General features: G+C 42.0%; 2 protein-coding genes across 9 annotated transcripts; both read right to left on the bottom strand.

Annotated features, from left to right (window-relative positions):
* Positions 1-2215: 2215 nt before the first annotated feature.
* Positions 2216-8659, bottom strand: tra2a (transformer 2 alpha homolog). 8 transcript variants are annotated; one of them, XM_080484784.1, is made up of 10 exons: positions 8481-8659; positions 7768-7989; positions 7289-7422; positions 6509-6674; positions 4921-4974; positions 4035-4223; positions 3593-3708; positions 3311-3463; positions 3152-3222; positions 2216-3013 (listed from the first exon to the last, which is right to left on the bottom strand). In XM_080484784.1, exons 3-10 carry the CDS (start codon positions 7399-7401, stop codon positions 3003-3005), a joined length of 873 nt encoding a protein of 290 aa, XP_080340910.1. In that variant the 5' UTR covers positions 7402-7422; positions 7768-7989; positions 8481-8659; the 3' UTR covers positions 2216-3002. The 8 variants fall into 8 exon arrangements, with proteins under 8 accessions (XP_080340910.1, XP_080340911.1, XP_080340912.1 ...); XM_080484785.1 differs by having other exon boundaries at positions 7763-7989; positions 8481-8647; XM_080484786.1 differs by having other exon boundaries at positions 4927-4974; positions 8481-8621.
* An 887-nt stretch (positions 8660-9546) lies between these two features.
* Positions 9547-14713, bottom strand: ccdc126 (coiled-coil domain containing 126). The gene is made up of 3 exons (XM_080484140.1): positions 14342-14713; positions 11238-11742; positions 9547-11105 (listed from the first exon to the last, which is right to left on the bottom strand). Exons 2-3 carry the CDS (start codon positions 11599-11601, stop codon positions 10864-10866), a joined length of 606 nt encoding a protein of 201 aa, XP_080340266.1. The 5' UTR covers positions 11602-11742; positions 14342-14713; the 3' UTR covers positions 9547-10863.
* Positions 14714-14959: the final 246 nt, after the last annotated feature.

Raw genomic sequence — 14959 nt, 5'->3', positions numbered from 1 at the left:
TGTTGAATTATTTCTCCCGTTAACAGCTGAAAAGCAATCAGTTTACCCAATATCTTGTTCCCTCAAATAAGACAGAAACGTGATCTGTTGTGTTTAAAGATTTCACATATGAGACTTTATATTGGATTGAGTTTGTGAAATAAAATGCAGGATTTGGTGAATCTGGAAAGCCCAAACTTGTTCTCTGAGTCATTAAATATATAACAATTTAAACCCTGTGGGTTTTGAATCCGAGGAATACAGTATTGGAGGTAATCATCTATTGACCTGCTTTCAATCTCATACAGATCATTTATGAATATTAAAATAGTTTGTAACAGTCAAGCTGATCACTTTCTAAATTACTACTTCAATTTTATGGATTTTATTCTGTTTAAATACTACAATTTGCCTCTTTGCGTCATAGTTCAACTGTAAAACTGTTTAAAAAAACAGATTTATTTAAATATATTGATGCAAAGAGGCCCTCAGCATAAGAAAAGAATAAAATCACATGTTTGGCACAGTAAATAACTGTAATTATTCTCCCAAAAAACCATAGTATATAACAGTTTACCTCCGAAAGAGGCATTTTGTTTTAGAAAGAAACGCCCGTTGAATGAACCTAAAATAAAGTTGTAGGCCTGAACAGTTCAACCAAAAAGAAAAAGTTTGGAGTATTAGTTTTACATATTTCTTGTGGGCCTCTACCTCATCAGTAAATGTGATTTATTAAGACAATTGTGAACACTTGTTCAGATTTTTCAAATAGAACTGTATGAAGTACAGGTCTTCAGCCATCACCTTCATGTGTCTCCCTGTGTTCAAAGCACGCACAAAATAAGGTCCTGCCCCCACAAGTGTCCCCTCCCAGCTTTAACCTGATCACACTGACATAGTAAAGCCACAGGTAGCACAAACAGGAGCTTATATTTTTGAATGAAAGCTGTAAAACACTGACTTCTACAGTGAAATCAACTGATGAGTAAACTTTGGAGTATGTATGTTAAATCTATATAACAACAATGATGTTCTTCATCTTTTTTTTCTTTGTAGGGAGTCCAAGCTGACCGCTTCATCACAAGGAAATGAACAAAAGTCTGTTAGCATCTTTTTGAATATTTCAGTCAGGAACATTTGTTTACATTGAACCCATTAAGAGCAAATTTGCCTACAGTTTGTCACCTTCTGGTAAGCCTATTGGTAATTTCCCCCCTGCGTGATCGTTCAAAAGGAAAATAACATATTTATCACACAATGACTCCCATGAAATCACACAATCAGGAAATTTCTGCATTTTTGACAAAATACACACCTGCTCTGTATGCTATAAAGAAGTGGCTGCTCTACACTTTGGATCAGGGTGACCAGAATAAAACTATATAGTTTACTTTTTCTTTTCTTTTTTTTTTTTAAATATGCAAACATCTACAGGGTAAAAAAGTATGCACAAATAAAAGAATAACAATCAAGGTGAAAAAGAGCACACGGCTGCATGAGTTTTAGAAGTTTGGAGTGTTGATTCTTTACTAAGAAAGACCTCAAACTTTGACCCTTCGCGCCTGTCCCTCCAGTGAGTGGTTACCTTGGAACCATAAGAATTATCTCTGAATCAGTGTGAATGAATGCATAACTATGAGGGGCCCCATGACATGTCAGCAGTGATTATTAACCCCCATTGAATGAAATGCCTTTTTTTACTGGGCACAAGGTCTACAGATTAAAAAAAAAAAAAAAAGCCCTCAGGTTTACTTTAGTAATCAGCCTCTCAGTGTCACAATATTCATCTTATATTCATCTAAATATGAACAGATATCTTTGCGATGCCATTTTTCAAACAATGAAATCTGCAGTTTTATGCAGTTTCCATACAAACGTTAGTGCGTTGTGTGTGACGTGTTACGTTTCTGTATAGAAATCACATCTTTTGTCAAATGTGAACTTTGTATCTCAGAAAAAATCATGTAATAAACATTCATCCAAAGTATGTGTGTGTACAGGTGTTCATTTGTGTAGCCGGAATGAGACCAGATCACAGAATACAGTGTAGTTTGAAGGAGCTCCGGGACTTTAAAGTGTGTGAACATTACCTCGTCATGAACATCAATCAGCTTCGCTCATTGAACAAGTTCTTTGTAACTCCTGTTTTCCCGCCTCAGTCACTCAACAGGACAAACAGCAACCATAAGTCTCTACTTGCATTTCAAGACGAGTGAGGAAAACACCGTACAAACTTCAGTTTTCATACGTTTGTATTTTCATACAAAGAAATGGCATTTCAAAAAAAAAAAACCCATGCATGATATTAAAACTCTGCAAGCTAATAAAATAAAACAAAACATAGAAAGAGACTGAATGTGATCAGAGATCCTGTAGAAATCATTTTATTTTACAACCTAATTTATCCCTTACTTACCATGAAGTCAGTGCAAAGCAACACCGGGGAAACACATCTTCGCAATACCAACTGTTAATGTAAGTGCCATTATTGACCAAGACCCAGTTTTCTTTCCCGGGCCATGGGGGCAATAATACAAACATCAGTGCAACAAATCTGACAAAGCATGTCTGAACAGAAGTGGGGCTTCCCAAGCTGCCAGAAAATGAAGAAGGAAGGAAAGCTGCAAGTCTAAGAGTGAAGCAAGCGTACGTTAAGTCAGTTCAAATGTCCTGCAGATTGACACATGACATGGGTCCAACGTCAAAGACAAACCGGCTCGCCTTTAGTCACATCATGACAATGATAAGGTTTGGTGGTCTTGGTTAAGTTGGTAAAGATGGTATCATGTCAATCCTTGACTCCTTTACCCACATTCACACTCACAGTGGTTGCATTAAAATGTCTACAAATCAAGACATCTATTGCATGTAAACAAACACTAACCCAAACTTAGGATTCTGATGACATGGACATTCTAGATAAAAAAAACCACCTCGACATTCTAGATAAAAAAAACAACAACACCCCGATAAACTACACATAATCAGTTATTGGACAGGCGGGGAAAGTCGGGGGAGGCAACCTAGTATCGTCCTGCAATGAGAAGAGAGGAAATGTGTATTAGTACAGGTGGGGAGTGGCAGAATACTCATTAAACTCAGTATATGATGGTATGATCAATTGGAATCAGTGTTCAAAGCACATATTTCCGACTCTTTCCTGCACACTTACGTGGACTGTATGAGCGGGACCGTGAGCGAGACCTGTATCGACTGTAGTATGGTGATGGAGAGCGCCTGCGACTGAGACGAGACGACAGAAACTTAGTGCAATCTCCTCTTTCGACACAGCCGCTCGACACTGACCTGCTGCTCCCAAGTGATTACTCACCTGTACCTGTAGTCGTATTCATCACATCTCTCATAGCGGTCGTAGCCACGGTCGCAGCCACGGTCGTAGCCACGGTCGTAGTTGGAGTCTCTGTCCCTCCCCCTCCTACTACTGCCGCCGCCGCCGCCGCCGCCGCCACCGCCACCATCATTACTGTGGAAGTAAACACCAGCAAGGCCGTGACTTTGGAGACACCCCTTGACGCCTCTCATGTGCTTTAGGGTTTATTACAGCCCTCGATGTGATCAGAGTTCAATGCCTCACGGGTAAATTTAATCTTACCGAGTCGGCCGGCCCATATAGATTCCTGGCGTCGGGGTGTGGGCACGTTTTGTGATGGAGTAATCCACTCTGATGCGCCTCCCTTCCAACTCCATACCATTAGCACGCTCCATTGCCTGGAGAGCATGAAGAGGAAAAGACCTCAATGTAATCAGACTACTCCACAAAACAACTTTTTGATTTAAAAACGTACCTTTTATTACACACTATTTGCTACAAGAGGCATGGCTGCAATGAAATCTGAGGCAAGGCTGACACCTAGTGGCGAGTTCATATAATCACATTTAAATAGAAGAAGCGGAGTCATAAAGATCTCATGGTTGTGGATGAATGGAGGAAAATACTTCATATTTTTTGATTGATTGACTGAAAACAACTTATCATTCTAGCTGCCCCACAATGAAACAGATGTTACAAATAATCCACAAATGTTTCCCCTCACCTCTTTGGAGTCCTCGAGCCTCTCAAAGTAAACAAAAGCAAATCCTCGGGAACGGCCGGTGCGCTGGTCGTACACCACATTGACCGCGGCCAGAGGGCCGTAGCGTGAAAACACGTCCCTCAGGTCACGCTCTGTTGTGTACAGGCTCAGGCCAAACACCCCCAAACACGTGCTTGGATCAGGGTTCGCCTGGAAAGGTCAACAATGAGGGTCAGAGTCGACGGCGTGACTCGCTGCAGGTAAACATGTCCTGTGTTCTGCGTCCAGGATGAATTTATTAGACTGAGCATGAAAAACGTATATCTGGATTACAGACAATGCATGGAAATATACTTTCTAAAATTCAACTGAGGAGAAGAATAGAGGCAAGATTTATAACTGCGTTTACAGCAGATCAGTTTTTCACCCGTATGTGAGCCGACATTACGACTTCTATGTTTTAACTGAGGCAGTGACGGCGCAGCCGCTGCAACCAGAATCTATAAAAAAGGGGATTTGCAATGAGATTCCAACGTCTGTTGCAACGGCGCCATCTTCAATTCTCAGTGGGTAAACTGTGACAGCTTCAATAAACCTTTAAACTGCTTGGGGAAAAGAAGAAAAAGAAGAAAAAAAAAAAAAGGTTTTGTGATTTCTTAAAGCAGTAACATCGTAGTAATCCAGAGCTGGTTTGTTACAGATTGCCCAGTGCAAGATAAAACTGTGGGATCAAAACGAGCTCATCAGCAACATCGTCTCTAAAACCTACTCCAGACGGCTCTACTCACAGATTGATTGAAAGGTTTATAGTTTTAACCCATTTTCCAGCATTACACTGGGAGCAGCGCCATAGACAAACACAAACAGTACATAATCTAGTCCCGAATATATCAGAAAAACCATGTACCCTAACATCAGAATCACCACCATGGCTGCATGCTTCTTTTGTGAAGTCTTGACTCTGTTGATACAACGAAAAGAAGTTAAGGTTGTTAAATGTCACGTTGAAGTGGAGTCCCAGTGTTTTCCCTACAAGGATACAATCATTTATTCACTCTTGATTTTTAGACAACATGATTTTAACAATCAGAACAAAAACATCAGTTGTGTAAATTGTATCTTCTAATTCTAATCTCATTAGTTTTGGAGATTGAGGCTAAATGGATGTTAATCGGCTTCAAATCAGTGCAAAGGCCTCAAAAAGTGAACAGCTCACATAGTATAACCACAACCGTACTTGAAAATCCATCTTCAGACATTCAGGATCTTTACGTATGTAGTGAGATATCATATGTAGGGCTGCAACAACGAATTGATGAAATCGATAAAATACGATTATTAAAAGTGTTGGCAGCGAACTTCATTATCGATTCGCTGTGTCGCAGGATTTATGCGCCTCTCGCCATGCTGCGGAGCCGTTTGCTTCACCTTCGGAGCTTTATCAATGCTGGCTGACCGAAATAAAAGTTTAAAAGAAGAACCTCAACCTGCACAGCGAGTTGAACGCAGCGATACAATAGAACCTGTGAGGAGCGGACCTGGTAAGAGCGACACCCTGTACAGGACACGTCACTGGGCACAGACACATAATTAACTGTTAACACACCTTAATGAGCGACAACCTGCCTGACGAGGACAGCCGACAGGTTTTTATGGCAAATTTCAAGCTGAGCGACACTAGAACGTTCAAAATACTTGGGCTGGACCCGATTATTGGAATAGTCAGACGTTGTGGTGTCAGGGGGGTTAGTTTTGAGGTGTGAATCCTCGCCGCTTCCCCGCAGCACAGTGCTGTGGTGAAACTCCTCTGTTACTTTGACTTTCTCTTAACAGCAGAGAACCTAAGGCCCGTGGGCCAAAACCGACCAAGAGGCTCCAATCTGGTCCCACCAAGCAAGGAGGTTATAGAGGACTTATACATGTTTGTTTTTTTTACATTTCAACTGTATTTCGCACCACAAATATGTCATTAAAGTTGACTTTATGTTAAGATTGTAAGTCATTTTCAGGAACAACTGTTTGATCTTACAAAAAAATAGAGGATTTCATCACGTACAGTGTGACCGCGACAAATAAAAACTATGAAACTGGACTGTATGTGGTCCCTGAAGTAAATTAAATCTTATATATATATATATATATATATAGTATACATATATAGTATACATCTTTGTACTGGTTCAGTTCTGTGCTTTTAAATAACCAGAACATATTTGGTGTTTGATTCGTTCAATATCATCTGGTCCTACAATTTGAGATGTTCCGATTCATCGAAAAAATTATTCACAGATTAATTGATTATCAAAATAATCGTTAGTTGCAGCCCTAATCATATGGTCTACATCCATCGTCTCACAATTTATAAGCCGTACCGTACAATTGATTAATGTCTCCGACTATACTTCGACTGTTGCCTCTTTGTTAGAAACATGACTTCGGTTTTCCCCTTATCGCCCGCCGGACTCTGCCGTATCTTTACATCTTATCACACTCACCTTGCTGCCAGTGTGGCGGTGCTGGTTTGACATTGGAGATGCGCTCTGGCTCCTCCTGCGGCGGTATTCAGGACTGTTGGAGCGAGAGCGGGACTTCCTCCGATGGGAATAGGAGCGAGAGCGCGAGCGGCTACAGCGGTGGTTTGAGTTCCGCCGAGACGGAGATCTGAGAGCGGGAAAACATTTATTCAATGAGATAATAGATAAAGTTGTGGACAGGTGGTGAGGTTTAGCCAAGTACATCCAGGCGTATCTTCAGATCCAATAAAACTGAAGTTTCTGATGTTTAGTTTGCTGTGGATCATCATAGAGGTTTTTGTTTATCTATATGATTATTATTTATGTTGAGCTTGACAGCAACATATTGATAGCACATAAATAGAGAAATACAGGATACTGTAACAATGAGCATAGATGTATCTATGTATGTATTCTTGTATTTAATAAGAAAACGCCATCATACCCTATTTACATATGTCAAAGAGCACTGAAAAAGCATAAAACTGACCAAAGTAACACACATTTCACAATTTCAAAGTTTAAAATATCTCTACAGGGGATGGATTTCTTCATAAACGATCACCTATACACTATAGAGTACTACTTGTTTGACAAAGTACTATTGTTCTAACTGAAAACACAAAGAATTTCACATTTTCACGATAGATGCATCAATGTTAATGACCCCTGAACTAGATTATAGAGCTATTCCCTGCGAGAGGTGAGTGTTCTGAGCTTATATGTCGTGTTACAAGATGTGATAAAGAAATGTAAACATACCTAGACTTTGACCGAGAGTAGGATCTGGACTCCGAGCGTTTGGAGGCCCGGGACGGGCTCGGGGAGCCGGACCTGCTCTCCGACTTGACCCGAGCTGGACTCCCACGATCCATTTTGGATCGGGGGCGAGACTCCTATTGCCACAGCAGTAAGTTACCAACTCTCTCTTGGACACATTCATTTAAACAATCAAAAGTATTGAAAATGGACATTTAGTAGAATACCTTTCACACATACACTACACCTAACATGTACAGTCTACATACTGTGGGGAAAAAACGGTTAGTAATCTTGTAAATTACTTCTTTGATTTGCCATGTGGCTTACTATATAGATCATTACAAATATACACGACAGGTCTATATCCAGGTCCACCTGGTTCATCAAGGGAAAGTAACAACATGCATTTGTTTTACTTTACAAAGAGGGAGCATGACAGAGAAAAGACATTTGTGACACAAACAGTGTATTTACTTAACCTAGGGACACATTCACTCTTCCAGATTGGTTACAGGCTACCCCCTTCTCTCAGGATTTCTATCCTTCTTCATTCTTCTTTTTTCAGTTTTCTCATTTTCAGATTCCCTCCCTTTCCACTTCTATGTTCTGCTCTGTTATTCTTTTCATTAGCCTTCTTTTATCTTGAACATTTTCTTCAACATTCCTGGATAAAACTCTTCAAATCCTTCACGTTCAATAACCTTAATGAGAAAAGAACATTCAATAAAAAATTAAGATCATAAGTTTGAGGAAAGAGAGAATATAGAATATATAATGAAAAGACATTGAATGCAATTACATTGAATTTGAAAAGGCAAAGTTACAACAGTTTCAACTGAAGCCAACAAAGAGAGGCTGCTAAACGGTATAATATAAGGATTTAAAGCTTTTTACAAATGTGCCACCTACACTGTAGTAAATTAAACTAACACACAAGTCAAATGTAAAAGCAATAACGAGGGTTAAGCTTACAGTGGCTAGCTTTAGAGGAGTCTGTGTGAATCAGGCAAAACATTAATGTTGTAAAAGACACAAACTGAGCTTAACGCGGATATAACAGGTCATAATAACGAAAGAAAGTAATAGAGAGCTTTAACGAAGCGCTTTAGCATTAACATTAGCTGCTGCTGCTGAATTCTGCGAACAATAACGTCTGAGACATGAAGGCGTCTGGTTCAATGTAAACACTTACCCGCGTTCCGTAGTTTCCCTCCTCGCTGTCGCTCATTGTGATTCAGTAATAATATCAATATACTGTGTGCTTTAAAGCCTGCAGTGAAGGCTTTGAATCAATGTTTTTGTCCAGGACCGTTTATGAGCTGGAAGATGGCGCGTGAGGTGGGCGGCGTGTGTGTGCGTGCGTGCGTGTGTGTTTACGTGCCGCAGCGCTTGACGTCACGTCCCGTCGGCTCGGCCACGCCCCCTCAAAGCGAAAGCGTTCGGGTAAAGTGACCGTCTCGTGACCGTGAACGCAACACGGCAGCATTTTTAAATGGAGCTACTCGACCAACCAATCAGATGCGCTATAAATAAGACGCCTCCCATCACTGCGAGCTGCAGATAGAGAAAGTAAAGTGATTAAAATCATATGAAGCTTCTCACAGGTTCAACTCCTGTTGAGTTTACATGTTCTTCCTGTGCACGGGTTTCCTCCCAGTCCGAAAACAGCTGAGTGTGTGCATGTGAGGCCGTGTATCATTTGTTCACAGTGTGTCTGCAGCCATTTGTCTATATCTATAGTACAAGAATAGTTGTGCAGGCTAGTTGTAAAGTCCAACCAGTCTTCCTTCCTTTTATGCGATTCTAAACACCTCCTGTCTCACGTTTGCAGCTTATTTACAAACAAATATTAATGAAGTACCACTTTTAAAGGAACAACAGATATTTAACCTGATTAAAATGGGGCCAACTTTCTATTTTCTAGAACCCTTAATCAAACGATGTTGGAGCCGATTCCAGCTGATGTGCTTGCAGACAGGATGCATGTGCATCACAGGGAAAATCACCCGCAACGCACAACAATTAACCTGAAACGCACGTTTTTGGACTGTGGATGGAACCAATGCGTCTGTGGAAAATCCAGATTTGCACAGAAAGCGCATGTGAATCACACAGACCGTGAAGTGAGAGTGTTAACCATTACACCCAGTGTGCGGCCCAGAAGTTGAGAAGTACAATATACCTCATATTTTTCAGTAAAATACACAAACACAATGTTGGTTAGATGCCTTGTGAGGCAGCTTGTCAGAAACAGGATAGTAGAGAGAAACAGGGGAACAGCTTTAGTCTTTTTTTCCACATAATTTATTAGTAAATCTACCTCGAAGCAGCTGGCTGGCTCATCATAGCATTATGGTGAACATTTTTGGCATCTCTCATTCAAAGCAGTCCAGAGGCCTAAACACCGTTGAATCTCCATCAGCAACATGAAGACCCAAAGTTCATGTTTTATTTACGTTTTTCTTTCGGACTTAGTCTGCCGCCCACACAATCTCCAAATAACTTCTATTAATCAGCTTTCCATTTCCGTGGCTGGAAAAAGTTGCAAGTTACAGGTTTTCCTACTCTGGATGGAGGAGGTGGTGGCGTATCAGACACATGCTGAAAACCAACATGAAGGCTATTCCAGAGCACGATGTCCAACCCCTCTTAAAATATCCCTAAAGTCCGAGTTGAGTGAACCCTGTATTTTTAGAAAATCTCTAGTCACAGTGCAACATGAACCCTGAACATGTGTAGGCAGTAGGTCCGCCATCATAACAGCACTACTAGGGTAAGGACCGACCGCACGATACATTCAATCTGTTCCGTCAGCATCTAAATGGAAATATTTCTAAACACGGGGTTGAGGGAGCCACTGGATGCCACGAGGGACAGAGGAACACATTCACCCATGTATCCAGGGGCGAATCGTCCAATCATATTCTCCGTAAACCTCAGAACAATAGCATGTACACATATGTATTGCCTTTAGATGGAGTGCAAACAATATTCTTTGGATTATCTCTAACAATTGACAGTTTATTCTTCCTGGAATTCTAAAGGAGACTCTCCCCCCTTGCAGGAAAAAAAAAAAAACAACTTAAAATGTGCCTATTTTTAATACGAGAGCAGAATGAAATTCAGCATTTTGATAGGTTCAAGCAGAGTTGTCCAGTTGTTTGAGATGGAGATGGGAAGCATTTTAAGGTTGCTTTGTGATAAAGCAATCAGGTTCAGTTCAAAGCATTTGCTTAAACAGTCACCAGATTCAAACATTATTAAGAAAAAAAAACAACTAAATTTAAGCGAAATAAATTTTGCAATGAAAATATAAAAAACATTTGCTGGATTGTCTCTGTACCAAAAATAAATATCAGTTTATGGACAGGCCAGAGATTGCAGAGGTCTGTTTGCTTTTCTCCGGGTGGCCTGAACATTTGTGAGACGCAGCCCATCAGAGAAGTTCCTGGATGCCACGGTGCATCGCTATTGCTCTTCCAACAGTCTGATGTTGCTACATCATTGGTTGAGGTCGTAAAACTGGGATGTGCAGGACGATAAATTCGGATCAATACATGAGGAGGCTTTCCTTCCTAATGTGGTCGATGCCTTCTGGAGACGTGTGGGCGGAGGCGTGACGTCCCTGGGTGGCTGCCAGGTGTCTCCTGCTTCGAGGCTTTCTGTAGCGCAGCGGGAGCAGAGGCCAGGATTCCCCCTGTGGTGTGGGAGGCGTTAGGCGAGGAGGCGTTGACCACCAATTCAATTTTCCCCTCCAGTTTAACCAGCCGCGTCAGAATATCATCCAGGAGCACAGCTATAGTCCTCTTCAGATCAGCTGTTGGCGTAGAACATAAACAGACACAGATTAAACTACATCTAATGTCTAAATGTCTAAAAGTTCAAGATGAAAACTCAAGTCTTCTCGTAAACGCGAGCAAGTATTTTCTGTCTCTTTGAAGACGCTTACCGTAACCGGCCATGGAGGTTCCTTGTGGCCCGCCCGGCCCATTCTGGTACTCTTCTGTCAGGACTTTGACATATCGCTGGCTAAGCTCCAGGATCTGCCCGCGCAACTCAGCGCTGCTTTGATGTCGAGGCTGTTGGACAGTGTAGCGCAGCAGCATGAGCCCCCACGCCAGGCCAAATATCACCAGCAGCACGCTCAGCTTCTGGGACATGTTCCTCCGCAGCACTGCGCCCAGCATGGTGCTGGGGAGCCAAGAGGGAAGCGAGCGAGCAAGGCCTGAAGTCAGGCTGACGATCTCCTTGGTGGTTATGGAGAAACCAATAAATGTTCTGCTGCCCTTATCCACGGAGATCTCAGCGGTCATCCGGTACTACATAGCAGAGTTGAGCAACAGCAAGGAAATGGAACCAGATGAAAAAGTGACATCCACAGACACCAGCAGCGCTTCAGTTCTGGGAAAGGCGGACGAAGTAGTTCAGGCAGGGGGGTCCGCAGACATTGACGACTGTCGTAGAAGAAAACACAAATAAGATACAATAAATGACACAAAACATGATTTACAACATTTTTTTGCTGATGTTCAAACTTTTGAGATGTTTCCCATAATTGATTTTGAGAAAACAGTAAGATTTGAAAGTCTTTGCATCGTGGTTTTGTTGTTTTCTTTTTTTTTACAGTGTCCCAATGTTTCTGAAACAGATTAATTTTGAAAAGACAAATTTAATCCCTTTTTTCTCTGCACGGGGCTTCATTTTTCAGTGAGGCCTGCTGCAATGTCATGGTCTCAAGGTCTCAGCTATGTAACAGTAAACAACCTGACTGGGAGGGTTTCTGCAATTCAAAACAAACCCAAATATCAGCCCTGGATGAAGAACTTCATTCACTTTTGTCATTACTGCCCAGGAAGAGGAGGTTTTGGAGACAATTATTATTGTTGTTATTATTGTTACTATGAACAGCTTTCATGGCTGCTTTGGGTCAGAGTTCACGATAGGCCACTCATCAACAAATGTCTTTCAGCCCTGTTAGCCCAGAAACACGATTATTAGATATCACAGGACCCACATTACAGCTCCAGATAGGAGACACGGCACCAGGCGGGGCTATTCATTCTTTAATCCCACCGCAACAATGGTTATTGGACTGACAAATGGCCCCCGAGTACACCGCACTCATGCAGAGGATTTTAGGCGATCATTTCTCAGTTTTCACAACTTTGTCACCAAGTTCATTCCCCACAGTCTCCCCTGGGTGTGGGAGTGTCAGTTGTTATTGAGGTCAAAGAGGCGATGGAACTGGGAGAATAAATTATGAAAAGAAATGTAACAGAATCTGTTAAGTGATCACACACACACACACACACACACACACACACACACACACACACACACACACACACACACACACACACACACACACACACACACACACACACACACACACACACACACACACACACACACACACACACACACACACACACACACACACACACACACACACACACACACACACACACACACACACACACACACACACACACACACACACACACACACACACGACCTGGCCAAAACTGTAACAAGCAGAGAATGACAAGAGAGGGAAGAGAAAGTAAGACGTACACACTTGATGAGAGTGGAAACGTTGAAGCAAGGCAGGAAGCAACGTGTGTTCTGAACGTCTGCAGACTAACGTCCACTTTCACAATCTCTAACTTGTACTTTGGCTATGCAGCTGCACTATGACTTGCATTCTAAACCTGAGAAGAAACTACACCCATGTTTTCTGCCTCACAAGCTAACCAGATGGAGTCAGGAAGAAACAGCAGAGACCTTTATGCAGAAAAGACTATGAAGAACTGGTATTAGTTCAGATTGCGGGTGAAGCAGCTGCTTGAATTCACAGTGTTTATCTTAATCAGGGGTGTCAAACATATGGACTGAGGGCCAAAACTGGCTCGGGGAGCAAGACTGCAGAGTGGTCAATTCACAAAGCGTCAATGAAATGGCTATTTGAAATGTGTCCATTAAAGGTGAGAAGTGACAGACTTTCACCAAGATCAAGCTAAAGATAGGGAACAAGCAATTAATTTTTTTCTTTAGGTATGTCAAATGTTAACATTTTCAGAATGCATTTGTATTTCTTTGCACTAAAACAAAGGGAAAACATTTAGAGACTTCATTATTTTGTATTACTATGCTGGTTTTAAACTGATCCAGCCAAACTGAGAACACACTGGGCTGCGTGTGGCCTCCAACGAAAATGAGTCTGACACCTCTTATCTGTAGTGATGTGCAGAATCAATGATAATAGTCGCTCTGCTATTGATCAAGTGATACTAACAGAACTGTATAAATGTCCCACATATGTCAGCACTCGTGTGATCAAATTACTTCAGATCAGGACTAAACTTACACAGCAGAGCTGAGATAAAGAATATGGTTTGCTTTTGTGCTTTAATTCAAAAAGAAAATACTTTGAGCTGCTTTCTCATAGGCTTTCTTCCAAGGTATTACAACTAAATTGTGACATTTGGAAGAGAAACCAACCGATCAAACCCACCCTCAGTCAACTGTTCGAAATCAAACATTGTCAGAAGATGTTTACTCGGACATTGTCCCACTTGTTTAGGGAGGCTGACTTAAAAAGGCACGTCTCAAAGAATAAATATCTAATCTTGAGGTTAACTAGTGACCATAACAGCTGTCACATGTGACTTTAATAGCGGTCAGGCTCGCCAGCTGACTTATAATCAGAAACTCCTCAGAGTGCGGAGGATAAACATGAACTATCAGGGTGGAGATGAATTTTATTGCGTTGTAATTCGAGATACGAGCAGATCGCGAGTTGGCCCGGAGATCTGGTTGCAAGCACACAATGACAAGTTGCATCGACATGAAAAGTAAACCGAGGCCGTGATGAACTTCAGCTGCATTCATTTTCTACACTTACTTTGGAGACTTTTAGATTGATAAAGCGGGGATTTGAAAGTGAATGTTAGCATGAGCTCGCGGTGAACTGGAGCCCTCTCGGGGTGCGCACGTTAGCTTGACAACGCTACGACAAACAACGCCAAACATCCTCGAAGGCAGGTAGCATACCCTTCAGAAGCTGGTAGGTCAGCCCAGAAGCTACCTCGACACTGGAGCGGAAATGTAGCCGCTGCGGAGAGGCGGCGAGGCGGAGAGGACACAACAGCTGCCGCTCGGTGACACTGAAAGATGCTTGTTGTTCGGGGGTCAAAGCGGGGCTGCCGCCGCCACCGAGGGGGGAAAACCCTCAACAGCCCACCGTTCGCCTTCTTAAAAAGTTAGCGTCCGCATTTGACGATCAGACGACATTCCGCGTCGGTAGACATCGCCCCCCAGGCTCTCTGGAGACGGTTCAGTCCCTGCATGCAAAAAGTCAGCAGATACAGCCGGAGGCATGCCACAGCGCTGACCGTCATGGTTTCCCGTCGACGTCTCCTGCCCTGCGTCACTCCCGGTGCATCATGGGAAATGTAGTTGCATCCACAGTTATCCTCGTTGCATTACATATTTTTTTAAGATAAAATTTTGTTTATCACAGTTTCACATAGACTCTGTTTCTAACTTGATACAAAAATATCTATGTTTTTTTTAAATATACATTTCTATGAAGTTCACTCTCCGGCCGTCAGAGGGACCTCTAAAATCGTCTCCGTGGCAACTCTACAGCCGCTGATAAACAGAAGTTGT

Source organism: Lipophrys pholis (genome assembly GCF_963383615.2).
Source record: "Lipophrys pholis genome assembly, chromosome: 17".
NCBI lineage: Eukaryota > Metazoa > Chordata > Actinopteri > Blenniiformes > Blenniidae > Lipophrys > Lipophrys pholis.
This window is presented reverse-complemented; position numbering and strand designations above follow the sequence as displayed.